The sequence below is a fragment of the Etheostoma cragini genome, chromosome 3, assembly GCF_013103735.1.
Source record: "Etheostoma cragini isolate CJK2018 chromosome 3, CSU_Ecrag_1.0, whole genome shotgun sequence".
NCBI lineage: Eukaryota > Metazoa > Chordata > Actinopteri > Perciformes > Percidae > Etheostoma > Etheostoma cragini.
In genome coordinates this window covers 24,834,424-24,848,250 of record NC_048409.1, presented here as the reverse complement: position 1 = coordinate 24,848,250, position 13,827 = coordinate 24,834,424, and the positions used below count along the sequence as shown (strand labels likewise).

At 38.6% G+C, this 13,827-nt stretch overlaps 1 protein-coding gene across 2 annotated transcripts in view; it reads right to left on the bottom strand.

Annotated features, from left to right (window-relative positions):
* Positions 1-13,809, bottom strand: part of ubash3bb (ubiquitin associated and SH3 domain containing Bb) — a 55,291-nt gene extending 41,482 nt beyond the window's left edge. For both annotated transcript variants that reach the window (XM_034867261.1, XM_034867260.1), the window contains exons 1-2: positions 13,722-13,809; positions 12,783-13,075 (exon numbers count right to left, since the gene is read on the bottom strand). In XM_034867261.1, the coding sequence (XP_034723152.1) occupies positions 12,783-12,910 (128 nt within the window). In that variant the 5' untranslated portion in view covers positions 12,911-13,075; positions 13,722-13,809. The remainder of the gene's footprint in view (positions 1-12,782; positions 13,076-13,721) is intronic.
* Between the last annotated feature and the right edge of the window lie 18 nt (positions 13,810-13,827).

The window sequence follows — 13,827 nt, the reverse complement described above, 5'->3', positions numbered from 1 at the left end:
GCTGCATTTAGATATGTAATGTGCTATCTGCACAGCATCTACAGAGTATAGTGGGGGCAGAAAGAATAAATACTTTCTGCATACAGAAATACAGATTAATAAAACTGAAGCATTGCAGCACTCTCAAATTAAAAAAATATAGAGTAAAACCAGCTTATGTAGCTCAGCGTAAATTCTTTTAGGAAGACCTAGCTTTTAATCGATGCTCCCCTGAATCAATTCAGCTGTTATCCAAATAAATAAACATTTTTATCATGCTGTATACAATTGTCTCATATCTGCAACTAGTCTCTCCTGATTGAAATGAATCCCAGTGTGAATTCTTTCAGGAAGACCTAACTCTTAATCAATGCTCTACCTAAATTGAATCAGCTGTTGGAGGCATTCACCTTCCTGCTTAACCAATCAGAATTGAACACAAACTGCAAGGGCCAATCACCACCCTGCTGTAAAAAATGTGGTCCCCTTTTGCTATTCAGCTGTTGTTGTAAGCAAAGATTTTGAACATTTTATGCTGTACAATAAACCTTATGTGCATATCTGCAAACATGTCTCTCCTGATTGAATTATTGTCAGATTCTAGTTCAAACGAAACGCTCCTTAACACCATCAGTGTCCACATCCAATCAGGCCTGTAATTATACGTCTCATCAAATCTATTTTCCTCAGCAATCATTTCAATTCAGTCATTCAGCAGGATTACTGGAGCGCAGTGGGAGGGAGAACGGAGCAGGAAGCTGGTCCAAGATGGAGGAGCCTCCTGTCGTGTCTCAGTGAAGTGAATGTGAGGGCAGACGGCAGGAGCTGGAGGATGCTGGCTGCTGGAGCCACTCCAGTCGCTGTATTGGCAAAGGTACTACAGGCACAGATGGCTCACTCATCACTGAACACACACACGCGTGCACGCACACATGCACGCACGCCTATGATAGGAGATGACACATGAACATACGCATATGCAACAGCAGCAAACACGTACCAAATACACAATACAGTGCACAACCTAAAAAACGTGTATGAACACACACACACACACACACACACAAACCAACACACACACACACACAGACAGTCCACATCAAATTGGGCGTGAGATTAAATGCCACATAAAATCTACTTAGGTTCCTGATCCTTTCAACCTCGTAGTGCCCTCATTTACACACCAAAATAAAAACAGCAACTGTGTTCACAGATTAGTTGTGGTTGCATGTGTGTGTGTTAAAAAAGAGGGAGAGAGGCTCTCTGACAGCAACAGAAGAATTATGGGACAATGACACGTTGCTCTTTTCCACTTTATGGTGAACCAGAGTTGTAAAAGAAAGAAAAAAACAGTCTGATTTCACTCTTATTTTGCACTCTCAAGCCAAATGCAGTCTGTGCTGGCAGCTGTGCGTTTTATGAATTTGAGCTTGCACAGTAAGACTTACAAAACTGAGAAAGAGAAAATACATTTTTAAAATGTGCTGGAGAACATGGGGAGTTTTTTCATGAGCAAAGGCAACAGGGCAGGGTCTGAATAATGATGGTTTGAAGGACAGGCTGATATTAATATTTTTGGAGAGAACTGGACTGCTGCTGCAGAGAGCTGCTGTTCTATGCTGCTATGATCAGGCAAAAAATTAATAAATGGATGTCAGGTTGGAGAAAACTGTTACTGTAAACATCGTGTCTTCCTATGGACAAATAGTCAAGACAATTATACAAGAAATAGTTCATAAACTGCATCATATCCATCATATTAAATCCGGATCTTGACTTTCTGATGACCCTTTTTTTAAACTAAATGTATTTATAGACATATTTGAAGAGCCTTCTTCATCAAACTGCTGTTTTACTGATGTTCGTAGCAAGTCAACTGTGATATAACTTTTACTATACTACTCAGCACAGGAGTTTAGTAAAATGTAAAATGTGACAGGGCCACATAAATCAGCCAAACTGTGGCGATAGTTGCTAAAAATGTAACAACAACAGGCAAGACTAGTGTAACAGACCGAGACAAGTCCACATCAGAACACCCACAAAATGACACAAGTCAATAAACTATAAGAAATGTGTACCCTGCCTAAGTTCACTTCAGTTAGGGACAAAGGAGTCCATGGAAGGACCACATTCCCAGCAGCCTTTACATACTTATTTTCGGCTGAAATGCAATAATAAATTGCTTCTAAATTTCTACATTTGAAGGTCAAATGACCAACTGAAGTTAAACGTCATTTTAACTCTAGTTCACTCTTGTAAGAAATAGTTATACAAATAAATGATAACACTATGGGCTTTAAATAAGGACTACAAAATTGGACAGTTGGAATTAAAAGCTTTGGGGTCAAAACTGTAAAGTGTGAGAAGTTTCACCTTTGGATTCTTTTGTTTTATTTAGCGGTAGTAAAGTGAGAAAAGAATACCTAAAGTGAAGACACAGTGGCCTTTATCAGACAAGTCATCAATGAGTCATTTACATAAATTAGGTTTTATTACATTCCTATTGTGAGACATAGTGAGATTCTGCTACTAGTGAACACAGCACAGATTTGAAATATAAGAATCTTAGAGATAGTGCTATTTGTCATTAATCAGCTGGAGGGAAACTAAATGCTGCATGAATGAAAGCCTTACTCCTGGAGTAAAGGACTCTTTCAGAGGGTTCTGCATTGAGATTTGGGGAAATCACAATATTTGACTTGACACACACAAAAAATGAATAGGAGAAATATTCCTTTACTATACATGACATCATTTAGAAATTCAACTTCTTGTCGTTGCTGAGATACTCTATAGCCTTGGTAGTGTATGAATTAAAATTAGGTAGAAAAATAGAAGTCATCCAATTCAACTGATGTGAAAAAGTTCTACAATGTTAGCTTCAATGGGATCTTCTACTTGTAGCAACATTCAAAAATGTCTTGTTATAATGAATACCAACTTACCTTATAATAGAATGAAGATATTAAAAAGTGGAGCTGTGTTTGACTTCTCTAATTTAAATAAAGACAAGGACCATGTTGCCATTTGTCTTCAATATTTTTTGGGATGGAAAACAATCATTTCTTGGCTCAAGACCTGCAGCAGCTGGTAGCAGCCGTACCATAGCCAACTACTACCTTAGGGCAAGAATCTTTGTCATTTTGGACCAACTTCATTGGAAAAAAAGAACTTCAGCGGTTCTTCATTGACATTTGTATCACTTTTTAGTATGATGTGCAAACTCCCCATTAAAAGATTTATCTATTTTACATCCTATTTGGATCACCTAATTCCCTATGTACTGCAGTGTTTGGCTTCACTCTGGCAGTGTAACCCAACTAACCATGAGTAGTACCAGCAGCAAACCCTCACTGGCTTCCCACACACAATTCCACCTATGTCTTTCGAGAATTGAGTCTTTCCAGTGGTGGACGGTAAATTTACACCATGCACCCCACACTCCTTTTTTATACATTTTACCTGACAATAAACAGTCATATAAGGTAGACTTCTTCAACAGCATGTCCTGATGCAGTTGCACTGCAAATACAAATTGAATTTTATTCCAAGGACTCCCAAACTCAGAGTAATCCATCTACAGAACAAACAAATCCGTTGGTTTTGTGATTTGACAGACAATGTTTAATGACCTGTTTTTAATAACTCAAAAAACTGTTTAACATGGGTATTAACTTGATGATGATAACAACAACAATAATAATAATAGTGATTATGAACTATAAAATCTAATGACTGATGTGTGCCTGAAAATAGTTTGTATTTTATTGTGGTATGGTTTGGGTTTATAAATTGCATTGCTGAGATGCAATGAAGTCATAAATAACTTTTGTCTAATCATATAAAAATTGAATTTAAAAGTTTCATACAATAAATGATAAGCTTGTTTAATGACCAACACTTCATTTGTATCAGTTAAAAAACATCCAATGCCTGTCAGAGGTTATTTTTTATTTATTTATTTTTTATTATTATTGTGCTGTGGTAAGTTTGAATGGTCGTTTGTCGGTTATAATGTGCCTTGACAATGTTGTTTTTGATTACCATTTCATTAATGTAAGGAGTTAAAGACAAAGAAAGTGTCCTGATGGTGGAGAGTTGGGGGATGTAGTTGAGGGATTTTCAGAGGGAGGCAAATGACAGCTGTCAATCCCTGCAGCATGGCTGGCTCAGCAACTGTAGGCAGACAGTTGTCCTGGGAGCTGCTTCCGGGGGTTAGACAGACACATGGGGCTGATGTCGGCCATTTATTAAAAAGCTGAAAGCAGCCAGAAAGAATAAGCCAAATTCACTAGCTTAACCACAGCCAGATAATATGTATTTTGGCCAGTAACTCAACCCTGCATTGGTAACATTTTCTATTTCTCAGAAATACGTGTGTTTGTGTGTGTGTGTGTGTGTGTGTGTGCGTGCGTGCGTGCGTGCGTGCGTGCGTGCGTGCGTGCGCGCGGGGGGATTTTGGATAACGCATACATTTCCTCTTGTTTTTGCCTTTTGTTTACACGCAAACCGAGAATCCGCCTCTGATTACGGCCCTGCAAGAGATCGACCCACACAACAACGCACATGTATAAACTTTAGGCCACCTATGTAGGCTACGGCAAAGCTCTGCGCGGAGCCTCCGCAGAACCATAAATCAAGTTTTATTGACAATAGCCATGAACATTCAGAAAAATGTTCATGACAGTTGTCACGTTATAATGATGATGGTCTTACGGCAGTTTAATGGACATCCATTGAAATGAAGTGTCACAGCAACCTATTGGTATCAACCTTTAAAAGTCCATAGGGCTCAATCCTTGATACTAATTGCCACACTTTCATAATGCTCGTGGACTATCTCTCCATCTGTGCCTGAGGCCACAAGCTGATATTGACACAGAGCCTCCGGTTCCAGGAGTCAAATAATGAATGACTGTGGATGTTGTAGGAAAGAGGGCCAGATGAATACTGAGGGTCATATAAACCTCTAAAAGTCAAATACCAAATACTATGACAACAAAATGACTAAAATAAGGCAGCAAAAGCTTCTAAATATCATTATAACAAGATTATCAGAGGTTCTACTTATAGAAGACATCTGCTTGTGGGTCATTAGGAATGCAAACTTGCCTGCAGTACCTCGAATTTCATACAAGTGCAGTGAGATATTTGAGTGGAGAAACATTTGCCCCATAATCTGATAGTGCTGTCTGTTTGCCTGCTTCCGGACAGAGCTTCAAATGAACCATGATATGATCACTGAGCTGCAGTGGAAGTGCACCAGTGAACAACAGCAGCTATATCCAGACAGTGATGCACCTCTCCTATTTCAGGAAGGAGACTAATGACATGGGTATGACCTTGTTAGAGGCTCCCTATTGATGCAGACATACACTAATGACACATCAAATGTTATAGGTTAGGCTATATTGTTTTGATTTTTACAATCATCTTCAAATAATCCCAAAGAACTGGGAAGGCAAAGTGGAAGAAACCTTCAGAATAAACTCATATTCATCTGTGTATAACAGATACTGGGCTAAAAAACAAGGGAATAGCTCAATTATTCATGAGAGTTACCAATTCCACAGCACTTTAGAGTTACTGTAGCTGAGATATACTGTATGCATCTCTCACTGATATAGCAGACTTGAAGCCGCGTACTGTATGTAGACATTTTCCTTTCCTCTTTCAAATCAGCAAATATGCACACTTGAGCTGAGCTATACAAAAAATACATTTCCTATGTAGACAACTGTTGTGAAATGAGAAAGAAAATACTAAATCAGCATTGAGAAAGTGTCGTGCAAATATGGCACTGTAAATGCAAATATGTAATCTGTTACACTGTTTCATACACTGAACATCTGGGGCCCAGAAGATGCATAAGCGGCACATTATAGTTCTCAGTGTAACAGTACACATTTAAATGACCACTGTAGCAATTGTGAAAAACCACATTATCTACACGGGAAGTGAGTGGGTGTACACTGATGGATCACAAGAACTCAAGTCTTACTTCGCAAACTGACAACAGCTGTATGTGGACCTAAAGTAAGGCCACATATATACAGTATCACATAGGTTACATGTCTGCCTCTAGATCTCTAATAATTTGTTGAGTAAGTGAAACATGCTTCAGTGAGTGAGAAATCAGTGAGTAGAGTAAGTAAATACTTTAGTTTTACAATCTATGGTAAATACTGCAATGGTACATCAATGCAAAACACTGCAATGCGAATTCAGTCTAATTTTAGCAGCTTTAAAGCGCTTTAAGGCATACTTTGTTAAGTGTTATAAAACATATTTGATCTATATACTTTAGTGGGGGTTTAAGAAGAGATTATACTGTTTCAAAAACAGAGAACTAACTTTAATTATCATGGTACCCACTAAAAAATAGCTGGGGGTAGAAAACAAGGTTACTGTGGTGAGGTAATGAAGAGCTTTCACTTCTGCACCTGTCTATTTCTTTTCAAAATGTATAATTCAACCTATTGACATTGGACTACAAGACAGGAATAAAAACGTGGGGTTGGAGATCCGCTAATTTAGAAATTTAAATGTCAAGTTAGGAGAGATTTACATTGAACTTTTGTGATTGGTCTAAACAAGAATGCGTTGTCAAGAGAAACATTTAGAACTTTGAAGCATTTACACTAGAGAGCAATACTATGGACTATACTAAACTGTGGAGCAAAAAAAAAATGTAGTGAATACATTACTGAATTCATCATCGTCATTCTGTGGCAACACGCAGAGAGCCAAGTTATTCCCGTAAAAACGATAATGACTTGGCTTGTTTCATTCATTCATTGATCATTGCATTAAGAGTAAGCTGACGTGCACAAGGTCAGAGAGAGGTGCACCCTGTGACTTTCTGGAAGCTTTTTCTCCCCGGAGAGAAGGATAATTTGCAAAGTCAATTTTGTTTTCAGAGTGATTTAACCTGGAGATAATTATCAGTAGATCTACATCCATTTCCTGGTTCCAAGATGATGGAAATTCCAGTTGTTGATAATTGCAATAAGGATTTTATTTTTTATGTTAGTACTATAACTGACTGAAGACTGTGCTCCTTTGACATCGGATCATTTATTTTACATCTAGTAGATACATTTGTTATTCAGTCTTCTCTGGAATTGTTTTCTTTTTTAAATATTTTTTTGGGCTTTATTGCCTTTGACAGGAAATATGAAGTAGGGAAAGGGGGAGAGAGAGGAGGATGACATGCAGCAAAGGGCCACGGGTCGGAACCGAACCCGCAGTTGCTGCGACAAGGACTGAACCTTAGTGCATTAGGGCTGGGAATCGCCAGTGACCTCCCGATATGATATGATCATCATGCTACTTATGTCACGATATGACACTATTGCGATTTTAAACGTATTGCAAAATTCTGCAATAAATTGCAATTAATTACCTTTTTTCCAACTTCAAATTCTTTCCAACTTGTCTCCAAAAGGAAACATTGTCAACATTTGTTTTATCTCAAATTATATTTTTTTTCTCTTTTTGTTCATGTCAATTGTATTGCTGCAAAATGGGATTATTAAGCAGACAAACTGACCATCACATATATAATAAAAGATCGATTACTTGGTGTTTGTGTATTGATACAGTATTGCCATGGAAAATATTGGAATACTATGCCGTATTGATTTTTCAAAGGTCCCCGGCCAGAACTCAAACAGGGGACGTCGTGTTTCGTGGTTGCCATCTTAACTCCTAAGCCATGGGTGCAGCCCACACATTAGAGTGTGTGTCTATGTGAAGGTGAGTCTGGTGAATTTGGGGTTAAAAACATGTTGTAATGCTTCTTTTGTGATTCATCATAAGTTGCATTTAATGTTGCTGTATCTTGTATTTTATGTTGTCAATAGTGTTATATTGTCTAAAGTGTCTGTCTGATACCTTACACGTCCTGTTGCCCTAACAGTAAACTAGTTCTCTTTAAAAAGACAAAATGCTGAACAGATAATTACGACACCAAACTATCTGCGATGTAACACATGGAAACATTTTTGTTACAATGCATGGAAAAAAAAACATGGCTATAGGTACGGCTGTTGGCTGTCTTTGTAAAATGCAACTGCATCATAGTAACATTAGCTTGTCATTCAAGTGTATCAAATGAGGCACCAGAAATGGACGGCAAGTAAATTCTACTAGATAGTTTAGGATTTGGCTACATGAATTGTGTTAGAATTAGGGCTGCACAGTATATCGTTTTTTATCGTCATCGTGATATCAACTGGCACAATAAACACATCGCGAAAGGCTGCAACATATTGTGAAAGACACTCAGAGATTTGTTGTGCTAGTTGAAAGAAAATATCAGTAGAAAACTGCACTTTACTTGTTCAAATAAAGAACGTTAGAAATGATTTCCTTTTATTTGTTTTGAAATTCAACAAACAATGTGTTGTATTTGGCAGGATACTGAACGCAGCAAAAAGGCAGGACTGAGTACACTTTAATCTCGGTTTATTTATCACTAAACATAGATCATAATGTAATTAACGCGATATTCAAAAGCGTTATCGCACATTGCATATTTTCCTCCTGTCATGCAGCAGTTAGAATTAGTTCAAACCATTTTAGTTGTAATTGGTTCAAGCTTGCTTTGGAAAAAGTTAGCAGTTATTGATACTCGTTTGATATACAATATTAAAAAGGAATTCAGGTTAATAAATACCCAGCCCTAGTTTAATCAATATTTTTCCAACACCCCACTCACTACATTTGTAAGTAAAAACTGCATTTACTAGTTCAATCGTAATTGTGTTATTAATCATATCCAACTGCACTGAAATTACTTAACTATATAACATAAAGCCAGTGGGTATCAATCTACTCTCTATTGTGAGAACACAAGTAGCAATGTGAGGAAGCCCCTTAACCAGAACAATGGCACGGCAGATAAATGTTATCTTTCTACACAGATATAATCCTTTTTCAGTAGAACCAGGACATCTGAAGTGGGTCAACCGCTTCAGACAGAAAAAAATGCAGCGAGACAGACAGACAGAGAGTTAATAAGTGGCTGTGTCAAGGCCAAGCAGTCATGGGCTGGTGAAAAAGAGATTGTGGCTTCCCTGAGGGAGTGTGTTCTAGGCCAACACTGGCCTGCCTGGGGGCCTATCATCATCTGCTGTGTCCATTCAGCAAACCACAGCAGCACCCTTTCTCTGAGATACACAATCACAAACAAACTGTAACACATACACACAAACACTCTTGACGTGTGACATCTGTCTGGGTTAAAGATACGGAAAGACTCCCAAGGTTTCATGTATGTGCTGAAAAAAAGAGAAGAGCTGTGAGAATTTCCCCCAGACCTCATATGAAATGGACAAAATAGGTTTAGCTACTTTCACTACATAAAATGACACAATACTGTTTCGATCCTAGTCAATTAATGGAAGGTTTTCCATCTGCTGTTCTGACTAGCTGGTGTCAGATAGGTTGTTCCTTGAAAATTCCTCTGGTACACAGAAAGTGATGTGTTTTTTTAACATGTAAAAATTAGAAGTAGAGGTTTAAAGCGTGTCTTTCGCCAAACTGTAACTTAGGGTCTTTTTGTAAATGTACCCGAGTCAAACTTTTGTTTAAAAGCATAAATAAAACAGAAGCGCCATTTTAAAGATTTCCCGTATTATCGTTTTCTGGTCAAATGGCCTTTTGAATGGGAGTGCTAAAGGCGCTTCTATGATAACATCAAAATCGCTATTTTAAAACACTAAGAAGGCTCGATACAACACGAAACTTAGCTCGAAGTATCACCAGGGGCTCTACACATGAACTCAAGCATTGAGAACACTGTTTGTGTACACAGAGTTTACTAAAAAGAAGGTTTGAACAACTCACTGTAGCTGTTGGTTTTTCCACTGGCAGCCACCTTTGCCAGTCAAAAAGAATCAATCTCCAAATGCGAATGAACGGACTCCATAGGAGGAAATGTCATTCTTGTATGAAGCTCCTTTTTCAACTGCAGTCAATATTGTTTTTCACTAACAACCAGTTATCCGTGCATTTATATTGAACTAAGCTTTAGGAGCTTCCATCTTTACTCTCCTCCCTCGACTACTTTTGACTGGCTAGATGGACGGCGACCGGAAAAACCAACAGCTACATTAAGTTGTTCAAACCTTTCTTTTTAGTAAACTCTGTGTACACAAACAATGTACTCAATGCTGGAGTTCATGTGTAGAGCCCCTGGTGATCTTTCGAGCAAAGTTTCACGTTGTGTCAATCCTTCTTCGTGTTTTAAAATAATGTTTTTTAAAATAGTAGTGCCCCTAGCACTCTCATTCAAAAGGCCATTTGACCAGAAAACGATAATACGGGAAATCTTAAAAATGGCGCTTCCGTCCTAATTATTTTAAAGATAGAGTCTAACGCCCAAAGACACAAATCCATTACATTTTATGCTTATGTACAATAAATCTTTGCATATCTGCAACAATGTCTCTCCTGATTAAAATCAATACATTCAACCAAAAGCGGATAGACTGTATTCTTTACGCTCACAAGACTTACTGCTACTGTCTGTACCAAGTGTCCGCACAGAAGTTGGTAAGGTGGCATTTCACTATTCTGCCCCCACAACATGGAACAATTTACAAAAGTTCTGGAAATTGAAGGAAGTGGTTGCAATCGGTCAGTTTAAACTCTTGCTCAAAGGTTTGGAAATTAAATCTATGGTCTGTAAATGTTTTAAATAGTTTTTAGGAAATTGTTATGAAATTGTCTGTAATGTATGGAATTGTTGTTGTGATCTGTGCCGCTGTCTTGGCCAGGACTCCCTTGAAAAAGAGATTAGTAATCTCAATGGGATTTTCCTGGTTAAATAATGGTTAAATAAAATAAAAAAAAATAAAAAAATAATAGGTGTATGTGTGCAACGATACGTAACGTGAACTTGTTTTACAGACATGCCAACTATATGTTTATGACAATTAAAAAACAGTGTCGCTGTTACAAACAGAGAGGACTTACACATTTATTCTAAAATTGCAATTGTTTTGATTACAATTCTAAGAACCAATAGTAAGAGATCAGTTACGGAGCTGTTCTTACAAATACAAATGGCAGACAAAGTTCGCAAGCTGGTGAACGCAGTGCAGCAATTAACAGCCAGATATTCACCTCAGGAGTTAGTTGACTGAACACAAAAAAACGGCAAAAAGAAAGAGTGAATATGGAACTCCATCAGGTTGCTATAAACACAAATCTGACTAAATGTTATTGTTGCTCTGTCTTTGCCTGATATGTGAACAGACAACTATTAAAAACGTTACAGTTTCCACATCCCCTTGATGAAATGATAATATGTGAATGTTGTGTTTTCCGCTTGTTCTGCCGACACCAAAAAACTCAGTTGATTCAGCTTGAAAGCAGCCACTGTGCAAGTTGTAGGCCTATAGTTGACGTAAGGTTAGTTGTCAACAGACATCTTTTAAAAACAAATGTACATGCAGTGTATGCTTGCACGTTCCAAACATCAGCCAGTATTCCATCCATTAGTCCCATTAGTCCCATTAGTATTATGCGCTGCCCAGGAATCATGCCCCACTCCACTGACTAAGTGTCCATTCAATCAGTAACATATAATGAAGAGCCAGGAATCCATTACACTGTGTATGACCTACTGATTCAATAGAAACAGCTCTGACACCATAGACCTCTAGCTCATTGGCAGCTGTGCCAGAAATAGTGATTTTTCACCTTTTTTCCTTTTATTTATATGCAACACATAACAACATAAAAAGTGAACATACCACCAACAAAATTGCCAAGCATGAAAATGATCAATTCTACCAGTATTTATTAGTAACTGTGTGTAAACTGCTGCTTTCCTGGCTGGTGATATACAGTATACAGTAGTGTTGTGTTTACAGTGAGAGCCTGTAGCCGACAGGACGGATGTGAACTCACTGATCTGGCCAAGTCAAAGACAAGACAGTCCCTCCATTCAGTAACAGAAGAGGACACAGGGTAAGCCGTATGACAGCCCTCCTCCGCACGCGCACACACACACACACACACACACACACACACACACACACACACACACACACACACACACACACACACACACACAGTCGGTCAGTCATGACTTCATGACTCCTGACTCCAGTTTCAGCTATTCAGAAAACTGGAACTGCTCACATAGGACAGCTCCAATAATATGGCTGAAACATACGTTTCCTACTTATGGTAGATTTTACTCAAGGGAAAAAAAATAAACTTCTAGTTAGCACTTTCCAATAAAGCTTTAACATCTATTCATTGGTGTCTCCAAAACTGAGGGGGAAGAAAGGAAAATTACATTGTAGGCTTTTAGATGCTAACTTCTTCTGTTAACTTTTAGTCTATGTTCATAATTCTGTCTCGCTCCACTCACCTCGTCGCTTTAGCTCTATTTACACCCGACATTATTCTGCTTTTGTGTAGCCTATATAATTCTATTGTATCATATTTTATTCGACTCCCTTCTACTCTTCAGTAAAATGTGGCTGTACACACAGGGACCAGTTAGCTAGCTGCGCACAGTGAACATCGATGCAGGGAAACGACGTGTGGAGTGATGCTCCGTTTGACCCGTCCGCTAACGTAACTCACATGAACAAAACCGTTAACGTCAATGCTCTCACACACCGGCCATGTCCCCGTCTGACATGCATGTAATCCTCCAGCCAACACTCACACTCTCTCTCTCTCACACACACACACACACACACACACACACACACACACACACACACACACACACACACACACACACACACACACACAAAAGTCAGGCTACTTACGCCCTTGGTCTGGGGAAGCCCATGGATAACAGCACGTCCAGGTTGGAGCCACATTTCACTGAACCCGACCGATTCTGCCGGAGCCTCCGAGGGAGGATTTTACTGTAGAGGTCCTCCTTGGCTGCCATTGTCCACTGGGTCAGCCAGTCCGCTACAAGCCCGATACAGTCTACCACCAGACCTCCAGCTAGTCCATGAGCTTCGGCCGGGTCCGCATGAGTGGAGAGGTAACGGCAACTACGCGAAGCGGGGCTGAGAGCAGAACTGTGCGAGCAGAGCTGCTACTCCGCCCACTGGAGGAAACACCAAATTAGATCTGCAGCGGAAAAAGGTCATCCAATGTAAAGTAATATACAGGTTGCAACATTGATTTTAATTCAGTCACTCTCTCCACTGTCCAACACGTCAGGTTGTAACATGCCTGAAATTTACATAATTAATCAATTATACAATCAAAATGGAAAATATTATTTATCAGTCATGTTGTGACTATTGATTTTATCTGTTTAAATAATGATTTATTACCTTTTTTCATACTAAATGACAAAAAAGAGGTGAAGCCGTCAAATTATAATGCGAGAAATGTATTCAATGGGAACCAAAAGTTTAAACATGAACTCAAACATTCTCAACAATGGAGAGAGAATGGGTGGGGGCTAAAGCTTGAAGCATTTTACTTTTAATTCACACATTAAAGGGAATCTATGCAGTTTTTGGTGATATTGGGACGGTTTTAACGGCCCGTAACCATGTTTTCATCTCGTGTAAGCTAGCTTGACTGCTAGTTTGACACTTGTTAGCCATTTTTATTAGCTTACAAAACAAAAGTGATTATAATACCTGTTTGAATCATAGATTCTATGGTTTGAATTCATAGACATTTCATCTCATAACAGCTTCCAAAAAAGTACATCAGAAAGAAAAGTATTTTTCTTTTACCTTAAAAACAACCTTTTGTAGATAACGCCGTCAGGAAGTTTCAAATGTGGCTCATTTTTAGTAAGAATGGAGGGACACTAACGTAATCACTCCAGGTTGTGGGAGG